At 39.3% G+C, this 21,123-nt stretch overlaps 1 protein-coding gene across 1 annotated transcript; it reads left to right on the top strand.

Annotated features, from left to right (window-relative positions):
• The first annotated feature begins 8,099 nt into the window (after window positions 1-8,099).
• LOC149114789 (uncharacterized) lies at window positions 8,100-16,904 on the top strand. The gene is made up of 8 exons (XM_089284338.1): window positions 8,100-8,269; window positions 9,196-9,555; window positions 10,385-10,405; window positions 10,990-11,121; window positions 12,014-12,088; window positions 12,322-12,405; window positions 13,078-13,685; window positions 14,376-16,904. The coding sequence occupies exons 1-8, from the start codon at window positions 8,101-8,103 to the stop codon at window positions 14,541-14,543; spliced, it is 1,617 nt and encodes a 538-aa protein (XP_089140464.1). The 5' UTR covers window position 8,100; the 3' UTR covers window positions 14,544-16,904.
• Window positions 16,905-21,123: the final 4,219 nt, after the last annotated feature.

Here is a 21,123-nt window from a genome sequence, read left to right as displayed (position 1 = left end):
CCACACCCACCAACCCACCAGAACTCTCACCACACCCACCATCAACCACCCGCACCAACACACTGCAACCTTCATGCGAATTACCCTTTTTTTGTTACGCTGGTTGGGATATTTGTTGCCCTGGTGTGGGTGGTGCTCGTTATGTTGGTGGTGGGGGGCTTGGTTCGGCTTTTTGGTTGGATTTGGGTGTGGGGTGTGGCACTGCCAAACGGGTCAATAAGCCCCCCTGATGCAAAACGGTATTTAGCTAATCCCCCTTATACTACTGGCATTTCTCACAGATTGACTTGAGAAGGCTGTCACGAACCATGAAAAGAGTAATGATCACTCACTAGTCCTTGGTTTCTACCAGTCTGATCACTTAACGTATTAGGAGGAGAATCATATTTTATGTGAAGGTTTATTGATTCATGATGGTGAACTGATCGCTTTCAAAAATAAAAGAAGTTCATTTCGGATGTTTTCATTGACTTCCGGCCGCTACAGTGTAAAATAAAGATTGGATTGGATTGTTAAAACATAGCTTGGATTTTTAAAACATGGACTGCCAGTCTAACTTTGACAATGACATTTGTTCGATTGCTTAAGTGTTTATTTGTTTGTTTCTCACATTTTGTACTTTCACGTTTTACGGAAATCGGTCATCTTTCCAGCTATTTTTATAATTTCAGGAAAATTAACTAAAACAATCTCCTGTGATCGTAGCAGGATGCTCTGCGTGTATTAGTTAGATTTTTCAGGCGAACCATGTTTTTTTTTTGTTACGAGTTATTTTTCTTTGCGAGACGGACGCAAAAATATTAAACGTCTGTGGACTTCCCTGGGAAGTCCCATCCCTTTGTTAAACCTGCTTTCTCAAAACTGTATTTAATTAAAGGACAAAATAAATACATGGCACAATACATGGAAACGCATAAGCTTTTCATGCTATCATTAAGGGTCCTGTTTTTTTGTGGCTCACCGCTCGTTATTCGTGACGGGAAAAAAGATGCGTCTTAGCATATTTAGGGCAGCGCACAGACTAGCCTACGATCGTACGAGTAGCTGTCTCGTCTCGAGTAGAAAACTGCGAAAAAGAAGATATTTACATACATACATACTTTATTGTTACCTCCCCAATGGGGCTTTTCAGGAACAATTACTTAAATTACTAAGTTACTAATAACTACACAATCAAAATTAATCAAATTGAAAAAACATTTACAACATTATCTAAACTTTGTAGTCGCGAAAAATACTAAAAATAAATGAAGTTTAGGGAGTATTTACAAAATTATCTAAAAGCTTATTCTTTAAGATACGTTTAAAAACTTGAACTGAACAGCTTGATTTTAAAAAGAGGTCTAAATTGTTCCAAAGTCCAATAGTTCTGTAATAAAATGTTCTTTGTCCTGAAGCTGTTTTAAAAAAAGGTATATCAAGCTTTTGGCCACTCCTAGTTGTACGCTTGGTAACTTGCTCGCGGGTAATGAATTGTGACGTCAGATATTTGGGGGCGTGTCCGGAAATGCATTTAAAAGCCATGGTAGCTTGGCGGTAGTATAGTTGGTCCTTAACGGGTAACCAAGACAAACTTTTTAAGTGGGGAGTTACATGATCGTACTTTCTCGCACCACTAACGATTCGACATGCGTAGTTCTGCACAGCCTGTAATTTCCTTATATTTTTCTTTGTGGTATTTGCCCAGACGTTCGAGCAGTAGTATAACTTACTGAAAACCAAGGCATTTATCACGGTTAACAACGACGTTCTGTCAAGACAATGTTTGACACGGCCAATTTGCGCGAGGCGTGCGATACATTCCGATACCGTGGTCTTAATATGATCATCAAATGTCAAGTTCGAATCCAAAATCACGCCGAGATCTTTGGCTGATTGTACCGGGGAGATGTCTTTTCCCAACAAAGACAAACGAAAATCATGGAGCTTCGAAGTCATCTGTCGGCTCCCGAAAACAATTAATTTCGTCTTGTCTGGATTTAGTAATAGCCGATTTCTGAAGCACCAGTTGCGCACACCGAGGAGGTCTTCGTTCATCTCCTCAACAATCCGTTGGGTGTCTTGTGAATGAAAAGAAACAAACAATTTTGTATCATCTACATAACATTCAGTAGAGCAATTCCGTGGAGCTTCCGGTAGATCATTAACGTATATACTAAATAATAAGGGGCCCAGGATGCTACCCTGAGGTACTCCATATTCAATTGGTATTGGATTGGAAACAGTGGAGTGAATTCGTACAACTTGGTATCTATTTGTGAGATAGCTGTTAAACCATTGTAGCACACTAGTTGAGGCGCCAACGTCTTGTAGTTTTCGTAACAGTATTTGGTGGTCGACACTATCAAACGCTTTGCTCATATCTAGGAGAACACAGGCAGTTAATTTCTTTTTATCTATTCCTTTAAGAAATGCATCAGTCGTGCGAAGTAATGATGTTTCAGTAGAGTGCCATTTTTTGCTTCCATTTTGTTTTGTCGTCAGCCTCTTCTTTGTTGTCAAATAGGTGACAAACTGATTATAAGCGACTCTTTCACAGACCTTTGACAACACAGGTAGTAGCGAAATTGGTCTATTATTGTTAGGAAGTTCGTGATTGCCTTGTTTGGGAATAGGTGTGATTTCGGCTGTTTTCCAGACCCCTGGGAATGTTGAAGATGAAAGAGAAGCATTGATGATTGATGTAACAAAAGGGAGTATAATCGGCAGGCAGTCTTTAATGACTCGAGTTGGCACTTTATCAATCCCAGGAGCCTTGTTAGAAGGCATTGCATTTATAATGTCCTCGACTTGTTTACATTCAACAGAATGAAATGTAAATTGCTCAGATGTCGGAAAAATTCTGGGAGTAAAGATGCTGTTATTCAAGTCGAAGTTGTTCTCTTCAGCCAAAGATTTTATTTTGGAATTGGTTGATTTTCCAACAGACGCAAAAAATTATTGAAAGTATCCGCCACGATCTTGTCCTCTTTGCTGTAAACTTTAGGGGAGACTGATCTTTTAGGGATGCATAGCCGGATTGCCTTCCAAATACAATTTGTGTTCCGTAGGTTGTTTTGAATCTGATCTTTGATGAATTCACTCTCCGCTGCTCTGATTGACTTCCTGACTTGGTGTTTAAGGCTTTTATAGGTAGACCAGGCATGTGGATCATTAGTTCTACGAGCTGTTTTGCGCCAGACATTCCTAGATTTCATAAGTTCACGTATCTCCTCCGTTATGCAGGGATTTGGTTTTCCACGAACTTTAATTGATCTAATCGGAGCGTGATGATCGAGAATTTCATTGAACAACAGATCAAATGCGTGTAATTTGTCATCAACGTCGTCAAATACTTCCACAACAGACCAGGGTGCACCGGACATATCAAACTGAAAAGCGTCTGGATTGTAGTTTTTTAAACTCCTAGTTGTAATATATGTGGTCTTAGGTCGGGATACTTTCAGATGTAGGACGGCAAAGACCATGTCGTGGTCACTAATAAAGCTGTCCATGACACCAGCCTTGACAACTTGTTTGGTTTGCGAAGCGAGAATAACATCTAAAAGAGACCGCGACGATTCGGTCACTCTAGTAGGAGCAGCAATTAATTACGATAAGTTAAACGACTCGTAAAAACTGGTTAAAGATTTCGATTCTCTACAATCGGTGCTGAGAAGATTACAGTTTAAGTCCCCCATTATGTACACAGGCTTGTCCAGTGATAACGCATAAATCAAAGTTGTTGTTAAATCGTTCTCCCAACAGGTTAGCGGTGTATCCGGAGGTCTATAGACAGTGCAAATAATAATTGACTTTAAATTCCTGACCTGTATTTTCAACCAAAGCTGATGAAAACCGGTGGTTGAAATGTCAGAGATATCACCCATTAGTTCTGTACGTTTGCTATCACAAGCAAGCGTTTGGTCCGCCATATTGTTGTTGATTGTCGGGTGAAATAGGAATTGGACTTAAAGCTGTTCTTCTCCGGCGAAATTCCAAAAAAATCAGTGGCAGATGAAGGGCAGCTTGTAGTGCTATGAACTGGTAATAGAGAGACGTTAATTCTAGCAGTAACAAGGAAGAATATTGCCCCGATGAAGAGAGCACGTTTTGGAGTGGCCATGCTAATATTTCTATATTCGGGAGACGAGTCACTGTTAAAAATTATGAAAGCGTCAGTTAATGCGTTGTTTTAGAACTGGTACCTCTTAGGGGTGAAAAAAAGTTCAAGCCACGCCCACAAAACAGGATCTTGGTACCTCTTAGGGGGTCTTTTCAAAATTTCCGACGAGCACCCCCGTCCTTTTTATATGGGAGTTCCCTTCAGGGGCTTATTCCATGTGCCTTCTATAAAGCACTTCGCCTTGACTAGTCTGGTACTAAATCAACATTTTTTGCAGATATGGAGGACAATTGGAACAATTGGAAGAGGTTATTTGACCTCGTTGACGTGACAGAAGACCAAATGCTGACGAAGGGAACACTAGACTTCCTTTATTGCTTTGTGCGGAAAAGAGGTGGCGTTAATAATGTTATCCGGGAGTTAGAAGGCGACCCTCCAGTACCTAATGGTAAATATCAGGGAACTGTTTTAAAAAGTAGCTTTCATGCGTTATTGATTTATGGATGGCATGTTTGATCCTTAAACCTAATCGTACCTCTTTGCAATTGGTACACTTCAGTGGCATATCAGGCGCGTTTGGTCGACACATGGTTCATGTTTTGGCGAGAGACTGCGACTCGCCAAAATACCCATTGCGAGACCAAACGAGCCATAATATGCCGCCGAAGAGTACCAAGAAGGTACGATTAAGGATTTACCGTACCCAAATTCAGCCAAGTGACGACGATATCGTAGCAATATCAGCTATACATACCTAATAAAAGAAGTCGTCCCTGTTTTAAGGCTATGTAATGCAGGGTCACTTTTATAACAACTCATATTAGCTTGCTAAAAAGCACCACTACAAATATAACTTGGTCTGAAATAAAATCTTTTTTTATTTTTAGTTTTACTTTAATTTCTTTTAGCTGTTCCTATCGATGTCGTAGATCAATCTTTTACATGGGCCAAAATGGATTTAGTTTCCCTTATCACTGAGCGATCCACGGTCCTCGCCATTCCTTAAATACGTCGAGGATCATTTCGGGGTCCACAAGATGAAAAATAATCTAATGACGATAATTTCGTGGTCGTGATTAATTCGGGGTCGATTTGGAAATCATTTCAGAGTTGGGGCTCATTTTGGCGGCTGTACATATCGGAAGACATCAGGACAGTAGGACTTCTAATTTGCTGATGGCGAATTTGGGGGCGGTAATGAACAAAACTGACAGTAATATTTGAGCGTGTTTTTGAGAACACAGATCTGTCTTCAGACAAGGTCTTACCGACATGTATGCTGAAAAGGGTGCTTGACCTTTCTGGGCATAACAAATTCCGACCAAAGAAGTCAACACACGACCGGGATTGTGAAACCAATTAGAATAATCGTGAATAATCGTGTTAAATTTTCTTTTTAGCAATACCTTCTCCAGCCAGCGGCCGTCCAAGAGGTTTATCACCACCCCCTCTACCCCCAGCAGGGTTGGGTGGTGCCCTACCAGCACCTCCCGTATCCTGTGGCGATAAATTTCCTCAGTCTGCAGATCTCTGCATGATAACTGATCTTACACGGACGACTAACCTGGCGGCATTTAAAATATACACGCAAATGTCACACAATCTCACGGATTGACTAATACGAAACTAAAACTTGAAAAGTTGAAAAGTTGCGAAAAGAATTTCTTCCAACCTGTACACAAGATGGAATGCATTGTTTGACTTGGCTCGAATGAGTACTAGAAATTCTACCAGCCTTGGCCGGAATTCTGGACTCTTGAGTCCGTACGAATTATTCGCATATTTGCTTTTTCAAGCAGAGAATTATTCCTCATTCCAGAAGTCACAAGCTAGTGTAGTGTGCGACTTTCAATTCATTTGTCTCAACCTGCCCATTACATTTATACATTTATCCCAAAATATCACCTCTTTTCAGCAGAGGTGGTGTTCGTCATATATTTCTATACGCACGTGTGATTCTTCTGATTCTTCTATACTGCCTCTCGCATTTAAGTTTTTGCGGTTTTGATCTGAGCTATGAGGGGACGCGCGAGTGACTTCTCTAACTGTAAGTATTTTCTACCGTTGAGATCTTTGTTTTACGTTTGCGGCAAGCGTTGTAACATGGCAGGTCGAAGTCCTTCTCGCACAGTTAATTGAAGAGTTGATCTTACATTGCATTGTCTCATGAATTTAACAGCGTTTGAAGTGTTGCAACTGCTTCTGTACTCGTTTCGCGACATCTACGGCTCTTGTTTATTTTGTTGGATGATATTCGAATCACAGAACATAACGTATGACATTTCCGATTTAGAATGTATTGATGGCTTTGGAGCCAGCTTGCAGGCATTGTGGAATGACGCACATATTTATCGTTTGCATCGAACATATGGCTTATGCTGTTTTTGTTTGGCTGTCTTATTAGAATACCAGAATGACTTGCAATATCAGAATTCTTCGCTGGCAGCGTTTCGTGACGTTTGAGGCAAAAGCAAATGCTGAAACATGTCAAAAATCATGTTGGAAAATTCGACTTTTAAAAAAGGATTTCACCCGCTCGTAAACAATCAGCAAGAAACATGGCGGAAACAATTCAGTTTACGTACAGTGATTTATTCAAGCAATCTTCTTAGAGCTTACAGAACAAATATTATCAAACGAAATAGAAATCATCGAGGAAAACAATCTCTTCTAATTTTAATGGGGTTTTTCCTATGACCCAGGGGTCGGTCATTTGAATTCTTTTCATGTTTGTGTTTTCAAATTTCTATGTTTTCAGGTGACATCATTAAGGTCTAAAATGAGAAATCTTAGGACCTTCTGAGCTTTTATATTTATCAGCTATACGACCTCCAAATACTTATATTTTTTGTAAAACTTCGGCTCGGTAGCATTCTTCGGTGTCTTCGGTGAACATTGGGCATTTCTCACAGATTGACTTGAGAAGGTTGTCACGAACCATGAAAAGAGTAATGATCACTCACTAGTCCTTGATTTCTACCAGTCTGATCACTTAACGTATTAGGAGGAGAATCATATTTTATGTGAAGGTTTATTGATTCATGATGGTGAACTGATCGCTTTCAAAAATAAAAGAAGTTCATTGCGGATGTTTTCATTGACTTCCGGCCGCTATATTGTAAAATAAAGATTGGATTGGATTGTTAAAACATAGCTTGGGTTTTTAAAACATGGACTGCCAGTTTAACTTTGACAATGACATTTGTTCGATTGCTTAATTGTTTATTTGTTTGTTTCTCACATTTTGTACTTTTACGTTTTACGGAAATCGGTCATCTTTCCGGCTATTTTTATAATTTCAGGAAAATTAACCAAAGCAATCTCCTGAGATCGTAGCAGGATGCTCTGCGTGTAACAGTTAGATTTTTCAGGCGAACCATGGTTTCTTTTTTTTTGTTACGAGTTATTTTTCTTTGCGAGACGGACGCAAAAATATTAAACGTCTGTGGACTTCCCTGGGAAGTCCCATCCCTTTGTTAAACCTGGTTTCTCAGAACTGTATTTAATTAAAGGACAAAATAAATACATGGCACGATACATGGAAACACATAAGCTTTTCATGCTATCATTAAGGGTCCTGTTTTTTTGTGGCTCACCGCTCGTTATTCGTGACGGGACAAAAAGATGCGTCCCCAGTAGCATATTTAGGGCAGCGCACAGACTAGCCTACGATCGTACGAGTAGCTGTCTCGTCTCGAGTAGAAAACTGCGAAAAAGAAGATATTTCTATTTCCGGGAGACGAGTCGCTGTTAAAAATTATGAAAGCGTCAGTTAATACGTTGTTTTAGAACTGGTACCTCTTAGGGGTGAAAAAAAGTTCAAGCCACGCCCACAAAACAGGATCTTGGTACCTCTTAGGGGGTCTTTTCAAAATTTCCGACGAGCACCCCCGTCCTTTTTATATGGGAGTTCCCTTCAGGGGCTTATTCCATGTGCCTTCTATAAAGCACTTCGCCTTGACTAGTCTGATACTAAATCAACACTTTTTGCAGATATGGAGGACAATTGGAACAATTGGAAGAGGTTATTTGACCTCGTTGACGTGACAGAAGACCAAATGCTGACGAAGGGAACACTAGACTTCCTTTATTGCTTTGTGCGGAAAAGAGGTGGCGTTAATAATGTTATCCGGGAGTTAGAAGGCGACCCTCCAGTACCTAATGGTAAATATCAGGGAACTGTCTTTAAAAGTAACTTTCATGCGTTATTAATTTATGGATGGCATGTTTGATCCTTAAACTTAATCGTTCCTCTTTGCAATTGGTACACTTCAGTGGCATATGAGGTACGTTTGGTCGACACATGGTTTGTCTCGCCAAAATGACTATGGCGAGACTAAGCGAGCCATGATATGCCTCCCAAAAAAGTGCGATTAGGGATTTACCGTACTCAAATTCAGCCAAGTGACCATGATAAATTATCGTAGCAATATCAGCTATACATACCTAATAAAAGAAGTCGTCCCTGTTATAAGACTATGTAATACAAGGTCACTTTTATAACCACATATTAGCTTCCTGAAGAACACAGCTACAAATTTAACTTGGTTTGAAATAAAATCTTTTTCTCTTTTTAGTTTTACTTTATTTTCTTTTAGTTGTTTCTATCGATGCCGTAAATCAGTCTTCTACATGGGCCAAAATGGAGTTAGTTTCTCTTATCACTGACCGATCCACGGTCCTCGCCATTCCTTAAATTCGTCGGGGATCATTTCCGGATCCACAAGATAAAAAATAATCTAATGACGATAATTTCGTGGGCGTGATTAATTCGGGGTCGATTGGGGGATCATTTTAGGGTTCGGGTTCATTTTGGGGGCTGTACATATCGCAGGACATCAGGACAGTAGGACTTCTAATTTGCTCATGGCGAATTTGCGGTCGGTAATGAACAAGAGTGACAGTAATATTTGAGCGTGTTTTTGAGAACACAGATCTGTCCTCGGACAATGTCTTACTCACATGTATGCTCGAAAGAGTGTTTCACCTTTCTGGGCGAAACAAATTCCGACCAAAGAAGTCAACATACGACCACGATTGTGAAACCAATTAGAATAATCGTGAATAATCGTGTTAAATTTTCTTTTCAGCAATACCTTCTCCAGCCAGCAGCCAACCAAGAGGTTTATCACCACCCCCTCTATCCCCAGCAACGTTGGGTGGAGGTCTAACAACACCTCCTGTATCCTGTGGCGAGCTTTCACCCACTCCTCCCTCAGGAAGAGCATCTCTTCCTTTTTCATCCGTAGTTTCCTCTCCCCCCTTCCCTACCCCATCCCCCACCAACTTTCCTCTACCTCCACCAAAGGGTAGAGGTACAGAAAGAGGTATAGGTGCAAGTAGCAGTGGTAGTGACGGAGTTATACTGAAGAAAGTGGCAACCAGTGAAAGAAGGACCAGCAGCTCTGATGACTCTCAATCAATGTGCTCCCGAACATTCAGCATAGCAGGTAAGGGAGTTCTTTTCAATCTGGTGGAGCATTTTTTGTTGTATGCGTACGCCAGTAGATTGATACAGCTAAACAACCATTATGTAAGATATTCCTACGGTAACAGATTCTGATTCTCTTCTCGGTGTTTGGAAATGTGGTAGAAAGGAAAACCGGTTTCTTGTGTTTGACGTATCACTTGAATCAAGACATTAAGAAATTGACCCACTGGTTCAGCAGAAACCGGAAAGTAAATACAAATAAGACTCAGGCATTATCTCTGGATAAATCCCACTACACATTGATATACTATTAGTGGGGATACGCTAAACTTTGAGGTGATATACCGGACTAGAATTTTGCTCTCAAGTCTCACAAAAGCAACATATTGAGGAAAGCATATCCTACAATTGCTGTATTCCGTAGAATCAATTAGTTCCTTCAGGTAGATGTAATAAATGATGTCTATGGTAAGACAAAGACTGCCCTGACCCTGTTAAACTAACATTTTACCACAATAATTATTGCTACTAACCTCACAATCTGATTGGCTAATTTGCCGTTGTCGATTAGAGTCCAGACAACGCTGCTATATCGCTCGCGTCAATGTGTCACGCCTTTGGTCAGGCTCTGGTCATTTTCTTTAACGTTGATGTTGTGGTAAAAAAAAAAAAAATCGAATAATGTGGTTTAGCGTTGTCTGTACTCTTATCGACAACGATATACGTCATCACAGTGGTCAAAATGTTGTGGACTAGCGAGGCGCAGCCAACAAATACGGTTGATATTGAAATACGCGCCCATTTTAAACCAATATTATATTCATTTCAATCCCTCGTATTTCTTTCAGAATCAGAAGAGGAACAGTCAGGTAATGTAACAGTTATAAGTATTGAGTTACATTTTAAAGCTCACATTTCTTTTGAAATGACCAACTGTACAAATTTATGAATTTTATACATTCAAAGTGAAGTTGGTTAAAATAATAAGCTCCAGTAAATTTCTCAGACATCATTCTCCCAAACGGGGCAAAAAAGAAAGGTATAAATCAATTATTTAATCCCTTTCAAAACTTGTAAAGAAATACTTTATTGACGCTATATTTAAGAATTGTTTCATGCTTAGCGTGTGTATATCGAGTTATGGATGCACGCGGGAAGTTTGGAGAGCACGAGAGAACCGTAAAAGTTGCTCGAGGCCCAGCAGTGGCTAGAGTTTGTTATCAATAGCAGCCAAGAAGCCCTTTGCATACAGTTCCAATTCTGAATACTGAAGTACCTGGAAGACAGAGAGATATTTTTTAAAAAATTTATTCATCGGAATCACAAAACAACAAAATAGAAAAAAACAAAAAACAAAACAAAAACAAAACAAAAACAGAAACAAAAACAAAAACAAAACAAAACAAAACAAAACAAAACAAAACAAAACAATGCGAACGTTTCCTTCCATCAGGATGTCAATGGAAATTGAAATTTGAGCTTCTTCAGGAGGAAAATGCTGAACTCCAGCGACAATGCGCTGAACTGAAAGGGAAAATAACGTTGCAGGGGAGAGAACTTATAAGAACAGCTCACCGGTTTACAGGTAAAGTTGTAAAATAATTATGCTCTCTTAGCTAACTCCTTTTTTGCTTTGGACAGATCTTCATAGAATATGTAGTTATTATTGAATTCATCTTGCGGTTATTGTTGGTGTTGTGCATCACAACAGAAACAAACTGATACCCGTTGTGCTGTTGCCATGACAACAGTTTTGCCGCTGGTCCAGTGTTAATAGGCCCTTTGCAGCTGGGGTCACGTGACCACATTTTTTCTTTTAAAAATTTCTATTATGGGCTATAACTTAAAGAATGCCAGAAATGGAAAGAGCATATTAAAAATACTAGAATGGCCGAGTTTGAGGTCCCTTGCATTAAAGAGTAAGTTTATACGACAGTTTGAAGTTTCAGAAAATTTAGAGGATTTGTATGGAAATTGTTGCTGGAGAGCAAGGCCTTGCTCTCCAACAACTTTTTCCATACAATAACATAACATACAAATCTTCTTATTTTTTAAAAATTCAGACCGTCGTAAAATCTCATTCTTTATAGACGGGGGCCTCAAACTTGGCCATTTTGGTATTTTCAATATGCTCTTTCCATTTCTGGCATTCTTTAAGTTATAGCCCATAATAGAAATTTTTTTGAGAAAAAATGTGGTCACGTGACCCCAGCTGCAAAGGGCCTATTAGGACTGAAATTCTCAGTTTTTGTCTTAACCGAGAATAATCCACTCCCAACAATCTAATGAAGAGAGTTAAGATAATATGGGCACCATGTATGTTCCGAGATGGACCCCCTGTTCCACTTTAAATGGTTGCAAATGGGGATATTTGGTCTTTGACAGAAAGAGACTATAGCCGAGGGTGTGAGACCGTGTGAGGTTTTGACAGTATTACGTATACTCTCAATGCCATTTGTGTTTTTTTTTTCTTTCAGAGTGTCAAATGAAATTTGAGCAGAGAAACAAGGAGCTTGAAATGGAAATGAAGCAAGAAAGGACCAAACAAGAGCGTGAGTGTGAAGTAACAATGTAGTGTAAAGAACAAACTTAGAAGTAACATTCACAAGTTTAAGTTGTACTATGTAAGGAGTAGTTACAATCGCTTTACAAATCAAATGAGATATGAGATATTAGATTTTAGTAGCGTGTTAATTTTCAACCAAAACGTAAACGCGGGATTACGTTTGCTAGAAATATTGTTGTACATTTGCATAAGAGAGCGACTACGTTTCTTTCCCCTCAGAGTCTGAACAGAAAATGAGAGAGCTTGAACAGATAAAGATAAAGCTCGAGGAGGAAATACGGGAGCAAGAGAAGAAAATTAAGTGTGAGTTTGAGTACTGTTATGAGAACAAGTGCGACAACAGACACCAGAGAACGTCCCATCAACATTCACAGCTCATAATAACCTTCACCCTCGACATAGCACATAGCACATAGCACATAGCACAAAGTTTATAGCACAAACGCTTGTGGGGCCACGCAAACAGCTGAAATAAATTCAGATAATAATATGGAATTCAGCTCAGTATTAAATATTCATTTCCGTTTCTTTTCCAAGAAAAACAAATTAAGAAACAAATTAAACAAAACATTAAATTCACTGATCTTGTTTGTGCGGTTACCTCTAAGTTAGTAAGTAATTTGTTTGATGTCGATAGCACCGGGAGTACTTGTGCAATCTCTCGAGCTAGAGGCTCATGTTAAAAGTGCTCGGCAAAAGTGCTAAAGGAAAAATATGTATAGATTAGAATAACGATCCTGTTGAACGAGCCATTAATGTCGCGAGCTCGTCCGCCTCCTCTTAAAGATGATTTGCGGAGCTGAATAAGATATTAAAATAAATGCTCAACAAAGTGCCCTAAGGCTCTTTTGCTCAATTCGCTGGCTAATAAGCTTGGAAGGTCCCCTTCATTACTTGGCTACATGACTGAGAGAACATCTCATACATTGATCTTTAGACAGACATTTGACGTCGCTTTCTTCTTGAATCTAACAGGTGCGACTGAACTTGATCGATACGAAATGGGAGAAGGTCCACTCGGAATTTGCCTTGTAATAAACAATTACAACTTTTTAGGCGAGGATGAACGTCAAGGCGCCAAATTAGACGAAGAGGCGATAGCATGTCTCTTCGAAGAGCTCCACTTCATAGTTGTAATCAGAGAGAATCTTGGTGGCCTGGAAATCCTGAAGGTAGCCCAAGAAATGGCTGCAAAAGATCACAGCAACTATGCGGCATTTGTGTTTTGTATTATGTCGCATGGTGATAAAAAGGATGTCATTTACGGCGTGGACAACAGAAAGGCCGGAATGGAAGATTTAATGTGTGAGTTCACAGCGACAAATTGCCCAACACTTGAAAACAAGCCCAAACTGTTTTTTATTCAAGCATGTAGGGGGCAAAGAAACGACCCAAGAATGAATCGGCTTTCAGCATCAACATCCGACAACATTGCGGAAGACAGCATTCAGATAATTCACTCTCCCGATGCTGACCTCGCAAACGGTGTTTCTCCAAGAGAAGCTGACTTCCTTCTGGCGTTCGCCACTGTACCAGGGTACAAAGCCTGGCGAAGCAAACGAGTTGGGTCCTGGTTTATTCAAGTATGTATTAATATGTTTTTGCCTGAGTGGAATCTTTTATGACTGGTATCGAGGAAAATAGTAATAGTGAATTTATTCTTTGTCAGAGAATAAGTACTTCATGACTGGCTCCAAGGGAAACAGTGAGCTTTGCTTCCTCGAAAGCGTCAATTTTCCCCCCACTGAGGGTCTCGGGGAAACAAAACTCGCTGCTTCCCGTGGGGCCAGTCATGAAGTGTTTTGTTACATTTCTCAACTCAAAAAGAGAACAAATCGCGAAACACCCGTTTGCTTGACGCTGGCTGGCACACAAATTTGCCGCGGTTTCAAGGTGCACGAAAAAACGAGTCGAAAGTTTAATTTGTTTCCTTAGGTAGTTACTGAGTTATTACCCATTTTACGTGACATGTCTTCCAATCGGCAAACGTATTTGAGTTGGGAGGAATAACAAACACAATTCACTGATCTCTCACAAGAGATTAGTCAATCATTGATTTGCTGCACAGCAAGACAAAGGAGTAAAGTAAATCCAGCATGGATAGGGAGTGTGAAGGAAGGAGGGAGGAAGGGAGGGAGGGAGGAAGCAAGCAAGCAAGGAATCAGGTGTCATGTTAGACATCATGCGACCATTAAGTAGAAAAAGAATGTGTGCGCTTTCTCGCGTAAAGAAGATCTGTTCAGTAATATTTAGTTATGTTTTAATGTTATTAGGTACTGGTGGATGTTATCCGAACGTACCACCGTCACCACCATTTGTTGGACATGCTGACGGAAGTGAACAAACGAGTTGCGGACATAGCAAATGAATATCCTGACGTTGAACTCTCATTTCAAGTTCCAGCTCCTACTCACACCCTTAGAAAGCAAGTGTTTCTATAGAGGTCTGAAGAGAGTCAGTGCAACGGAAAATGTATATGTAAAGATTGTGATTGTGATTATTAATCGTGAGAAGTAACAATTTTTAACACTTCTACAAGGCCGTAGCCAGAATAGAAAAAAAAAAAATGATCGAGGCAACGTCGACGTGCATAGTTTAATTCTCATCGTAGGTGTAGAGGGTGGTAATGATGATTATAAACAACAACAACGAAGCAAGTGTCCCGGTTTGTCCGTTATTAGCTACGGCCCTGACTACAAACTGTTACAAACCCTATACGTGGTCGGAAGCTCCTTGTTATCTGTAGCCTCTTTCAGGCGCTCAGTTAGTTGGGCGCAGCACGGAAAAATGGAGGAGCGAGAAAAGAAAAGAGGGACTTGGTGAGAGGAGAGGTCGTTGCGCGCGGTATGCCAGATCCTGGTATATCCCCTGATTGGTCAATTTTGACAGGTTTTGTCGACACTCGATCGCGAGCGCTATTGATGTAGATGAGAAATGCGATATGGCGGTGGTTGAGTCACGGGGTGCTTACCATCAAGTCAAAAAATTCGGAATTTCGGTTGAACGTCAAATAGAACAGTGATTTTCTGGAACATTCGCTCGGAAATTGTAGACTACATATAGAGGTAGCCCTCTTTTACCGTTCGGAAGAGAACTGTGGAAAGCTCCTTACCATTTGCTTAATTTTTCAGTTTCCAGCCTCTCACTAACCAAAACCGAACACTGGCAATTACGGAAAATCGAAGCGCCATCTTGTTCGGTTGGTTGGCTGATTTTGGAAAAATAATTCTTACCATTATTCAATGGTTATGCCAGCTGGTTTATTCTGACAAACGGTAAGCACCCACGATCATGCAGTGTTTAAATCCGTAAACAATGCGCTAACGATTAGCCATGGAGACCTTTATAAACATCTTGCATGGAAAGATCGTATATATTGGCGTAAGATCGTAATACTGAGAGTTGTCAAACTCTACAAAATTACAGTTACGGTGGGTGTAAAAAGCGATTCGTTGGCAAATCGGTTGAGTTATCTTAAAAAGTATACTGCTCAAATCTAATTTTGGTCAATTCAACTTCCTTGCCTGTGGAGTCTGAATACTGAATCATTAGGCCATATTCTGCAATTTTTGAAGGATAATTGTCAAGTCTGGTAAAATAAACATTTTGGACATACTCGCGTAAATATACACTTTTGTGTGAACATAGTTAAATTTTATTATGGTGTTAACGAATTAATTACGCTATTGAACATTAAAGGGACTGTCGTGCAATATTTTTTGTGGATATAATATACAGCTAGTTACCTTTTTTTATAGTGACGAGTGAAATAAGGAAATAATTTCACGCGCGTTTTATCAATTAGTGTATTTCCTCATTTATAATGGTAATTGAACTGAGTGGAGTGCAATTTGGTCTGAAATCATACGCGTGATTTCAGATCAAAATTGCACGACATGAAGTTCAATTGCCACTTTATTAGATCCATTTTGAAATCGCACAATTTTATCGCCTTAATTTTTAGACTTTTGGTGTATTGTTCCAGTAGCCGGTTTGTTAAAAAAAAAAAGCGGAACCGGAAACGCCTTTACGTCTCATTTAGTATGCAAAACGATGTCATGTGACGAAAACTCATCCGAGCATGACAAAGAAACAAGCGGTTTTGAAGTCAGAACGAAAATAGTCTGCTTCAGGTATAAAAGTTCAATTCTCGTTGGTTGAATCAATGATGGAAGGTCTTTCTTTCTTCTGTGGTTGAGGCTGAGACTTTTCATTGTCTTTGGAGAAGGAATTTGAAGGTGCATCCTGCGTAATTCTGCGATGGATTTCTTTTGAGTTGTGAAACTCCCTCGAGTGCACGATGCCCAGTGGATGGTACGTTTTTTTTCTTTCATACCGTTTAATGACATGATTTTAAGGGAGTCCAGCTCGTTATCATCTCCGTTTCTTTTTGTGACCTCGGCGAAGGACTCAATACTCAGGACCTTGTCAAGTTCTTGCGGCGCCATTTGTTTCAAGATATTTCCAAGATGGCGGGACTAACACCAGCTTCGTAAGACGTTCATTCATTCACTGTTTTGTGGAGCGGGGCGTATTTTGACTATGTTTATTCACAGCGACAGAGTTGAGTTCTTTTGTTGCTTCGTTTGAAACTACCAGAAACCTGGAAACATCTACCTTCTTGAGATGGCCCTGAATTTGTTGTTGAGTGGTTTTCGTTTGTTTATGTTTTACTGGACTCGGTATCATACGGATTTTGAGCAGATGTTGAAGAAAAATCGCCAAAATATTCGTCAAAATGGACACTGAAAGTTGGAAACTTCCATTAAAGTTGGTGTTCAGCCTGAAGGAGCTGATAATCGCCATTTAGAAACTGTAATTAATTACATTCGTCAAGTTTTTTGGAAAAAACACACAATAACAACAGAGTTTTGGCAATACTAGTTGCTAAATTATCCACACAATGGCTTTTTGCCTTTCATTTTCCTGAAATTTTATTGTTTACTTTAAACTAATATTGAAATCTGATTTGTTGTTTTGTTTTACTGTCCCATTCTCAATGGCTGAGAAAAAGATGCGATTTAGAGCAAAAAATAGTGCGATTCGTGAATAAATCGCACCATTGAGAGCCAATCAGATTGCAAGGATAGCCAGTGATTTCAAAATGGATTTAATAAAACGAGTATACCATTTGATTACCTTTTAATAGAATGAACAAAATGTTAAGCTCACAATCTTAGGTTTTCGACTTGTTTATTGGATCGAGACAACGTTGCCATGACAATCTAATTAACGCTGACATTTCGCGCTAAAATTTGCTATTGAACATTGAAGTCGTGCTATTGTAACGTTTATGAGGATATAGTTAACTCTTATTGTTGTGTTTACGAAGTAATTACGCTATTACACATTGGTAGTAAGGTTGTATGAAGGATAAAAGCGATGTTACGTTTTAAAATATTGAATTAATTAAGTCTTTTGAGTTGTGAAAGATTATCAAAATAGGCCGCAAAGTAATACGACTTAGGTGAAATAGAAAAATATGATAACCAAGCTAACGGGGAAAAACATGGGCATTGAGATGTTTCGGTTATAAATGTGCTACAGTCTTGACTATTAGTATAAAGCAATGTTGTGAGCTTCAATATCTCGATACTTTTAGCTAGTTTCGTCAAATGTTTGTGCAATACAGTTCAATCCCGATTTTTCGAACCTCCGAAAAAAAAAAAGAAAACTGGTTTGAAAAGTCGGTTAGTTCGAGAAATTGTAGGTAAATGGACGAGGAGAGAAACGACATTTGGTTCGAGTTATCGAGAGGTTCGAAAGTCGAGGGTCCGGTCAACAAATCGGGTTTCTACTGTATTTTTAGAGGGTTTGGAATACAATAAATGACATAATGAAATATAAAGAGAGAAAATTCATACTGTTTAAATGTTTGTTTGTTTATTTGTTTTTTTCAGTTTTGAGCATGTCAATGTCTCACATTCGTCAAAGAAATAAAGTGGTAAATTTAAGTTTGGAAATACCTTGTTCTGCAGTGTTCTAGTTTGTGTGCGTCATTTCGTGATTGGGTTTCTCTTCCGCAGATTCTCGCAAGATGATCACTAGCCGATAGATGGCAACTAGCTCATCGGTGTCTACTGTTTAACAACACACTCTTTAAATAAAGTTGCTACTACTAATTGCTACTGAATCAAGTAGTAATCTAGTATTAACATGACAAGGAAAGCTTGAAGTGGTCGCATGAAGTCTTGCCTGAAAAACAGTTCAGGCTCCATTGGTCCGGGAATTTTAAATTGTCTCGTTCGAATGAGTGGTCCGTTCTCAGTTTAATCAGTTTTTCACAAGACGCTTCGCAGCACGCTAACCTGCGATCAGGCGTTCTTTCTCTTTTTTTTTCTTAACGGCGGGAGAAAGAACGGCCTGATACAATTCCTTGACGAGTCGTCTGCCGCCCCTTATCTGTTAACGGAGTGTCGGCAATGCCATCAGATAAGCGTGAGCCAATCAGAATTTACTGGAAGTCGCATCGTTCGTGGGAATTAACACGAACTGTGAGCAAATTACGGCTGTTCCGAAAAAAAAGGGGCAAAGTGCGGAGTGCGGATCGAGAGCAGAGTGCGCAGTGCGGAGTGCGAAATGTAAAGTGTAAAAAAACTAAATAAGTGTACGTAACAAAACTAAATAACAAAAAAATAAAAAAAAATAAAGATCAAATGAGAAATTAGAAATATAATAAAATGTGAATTGAAATATAATAAAAGTGAATTGAAAGAATAATTAAATACATAAATAAACTAAATATAGAAATTTAAGAAATAATAATAATAACTGAAAAAACTTACACCGCCTGAAGTTGACCGTTCATATCGCGGTCATTTCATTCAGTCAAAATGAAATATTCAACTAACGATTTACAAAGTAAGCAGTTCACGTGTAGGAAAAAAGTAAAGAACAGTCCCCTTTTTGACCAGTGTCTAAAAATTGTGACTCGAACTTAAAATAATATAATCCACCTTTGGTTTCCTTGGGCGAAAGCTGTGTTGCCTCGCAACAAATATGCTTTGCTTTCCAAAAATAAACCTTGAACCATTCAACAACGTGGCGCTTGTCAACTCCGCCTCCTGAAGTTCTCGCATTTGTTGTTTTACATTTGCTGTTTTACAAAGATTTATAACGCACGTGCACATCCATTGTTCTTCCCATTAATCCGGCGTTTGTTTGGTGACGTGGTTTGCTTAAATACGAAGGCGCGCTATAAAAGGACATAAGCTCCTCCCCCTAATTTTGAATTCACCCAAGATATGCTTGCTTGCGACCGAAAGCGCACTCCCCTTACTAAACTTATTTGATGTTCTCACAGTAAATAATGTTTATAGACTACAACCTTTGAAATTCACGCATTCTTGGCACAAAGGCCTACTACCAAGCTTGTTTCATGATTTCTTTCAATACGCCAGTGAAGTACATGGATACTACACCAGAAATGCATCTAGACGAAATATGTACACATCTAAAGTGCGTAGCAATTCTGGTAAACAAACAATTGCTTATACAGCGACTATTCTCTGTGACAATATCCCTACACGTCTAAAAGATCTCAATACCTTCAACTTCTCGAAACATCTGAAACTTTATTTACTGTCTGAACAACATTCTGAAAATTAGTAATATTTCTATATGTTCCTTTTTTCCAATTTTATGTACATATCTCATTCTCTTAATAGCTTTTTTTCTCTTAAATCTCCATAGAAACATAACACCTGGAGACTGACTAGAAAACCCTTGGTTACTTCAGCCTCCAGACTCATATAGTACACTTTTTTCTTTGTCTTTAGATTTTATTGATATAAAACTGTAAATGTACGAGTAAATAAAGTTATTGTTATTACTTGCTTCACGTTCTGACAGTATTCTACAATACCCACTGGGATCGGACTTGACATTACAAATACAGTTGAACTCCGCTGTTTCCAACTCGCAGGGGAAACGAAAAATTGTTCGAAATAGTCGATAATAAATAACTGAAGAGCAAAACTGAGGCAAATGGTTTTGAGTTCGAAATAACGGGGAATTCGAAATAACCGAGTTCGAATTAGCCGGGTCCAACTGCAGAACAATTATTTGCATAGACATTGCGAACAGTGGAACAATAACAGTTTACAACCCTCTTGAAAAAATCATTCCTTGAAATAGAGACAAGTAGAGCCAGCAAAGACACTTTGATTCACCTACAGCTTACATTTCGTGTATTCAAATCGCCCCCCATTTAACAAATTGACGTCAGTTTTTATGCGTCTGTCCTCTTATTGATGATAAATTGCGTCATAACATTGAATTTGACCCGCGCGCGTCAACGGTGACTCACAAATGGGCCTTGGTCTTCCCAGGGAAGACTTCCTTATATAGTGCGCCTTCGTGTTTAAGCTCTCTAATAAACAAACCACAACGGCAACGGCAACGAATACAATTTAATAGAGAGCTTGAGCAAACCATCACGGCAACGGCAAGTACGGAATAAGCCGAATGCAATTTTGAAGCCTTTGTATAACAAGCTGTCTACTGACTTGCGGTAAGTGTAGTTAACGTGCTGTTTTATCCTAAATATTAGAAGACTTAACATTTGAGTAGCAGTACGGGGTCGAGTACGAGGACGACTTTTCAATTCTTGTTTGCAGGCTTCACATTTTCACGTCACATAGCCATCTTACTCATCCCACGAACGGCCCTCTCTACTTAAAACCAACATGAAGAGCGAGGGCCTTGGAAACGTCATTTCTTTGAGATTCGAAAATCATATTCGTACTCGGTCTCGTATTCGCAGCCCAATCTAAAGATCCCCGTAATATTACTACACATTCACCGAGTTGTGCATCTCTAGGAGAAATACTGGAAGGACTTCACTCCTTAAAGGACCCGAGTCAGCCTCCGCCATTTTCGATACCATCTAAATTATTGATATTGCTTGGTGAAACGACATATTATTGCTTTACTGTAAGTTGTGTTCCTGAAAGTATGTTTAATTATCTTTAGTAGTTTCACAGTGATTCCCTTCGTTTCGCCATGCTCCGAATAGAATAT

The sequence above is a fragment of the Orbicella faveolata genome, unplaced genomic scaffold (genome assembly GCF_042242905.1).
Source record: "Orbicella faveolata isolate gen_17 unplaced genomic scaffold, um_ofav_v1 contig_13, whole genome shotgun sequence".
NCBI lineage: Eukaryota > Metazoa > Cnidaria > Anthozoa > Scleractinia > Merulinidae > Orbicella > Orbicella faveolata.
Note: the sequence above shows the minus strand (reverse complement) of the source record. Positions and strands in the feature narration are given on the sequence as shown.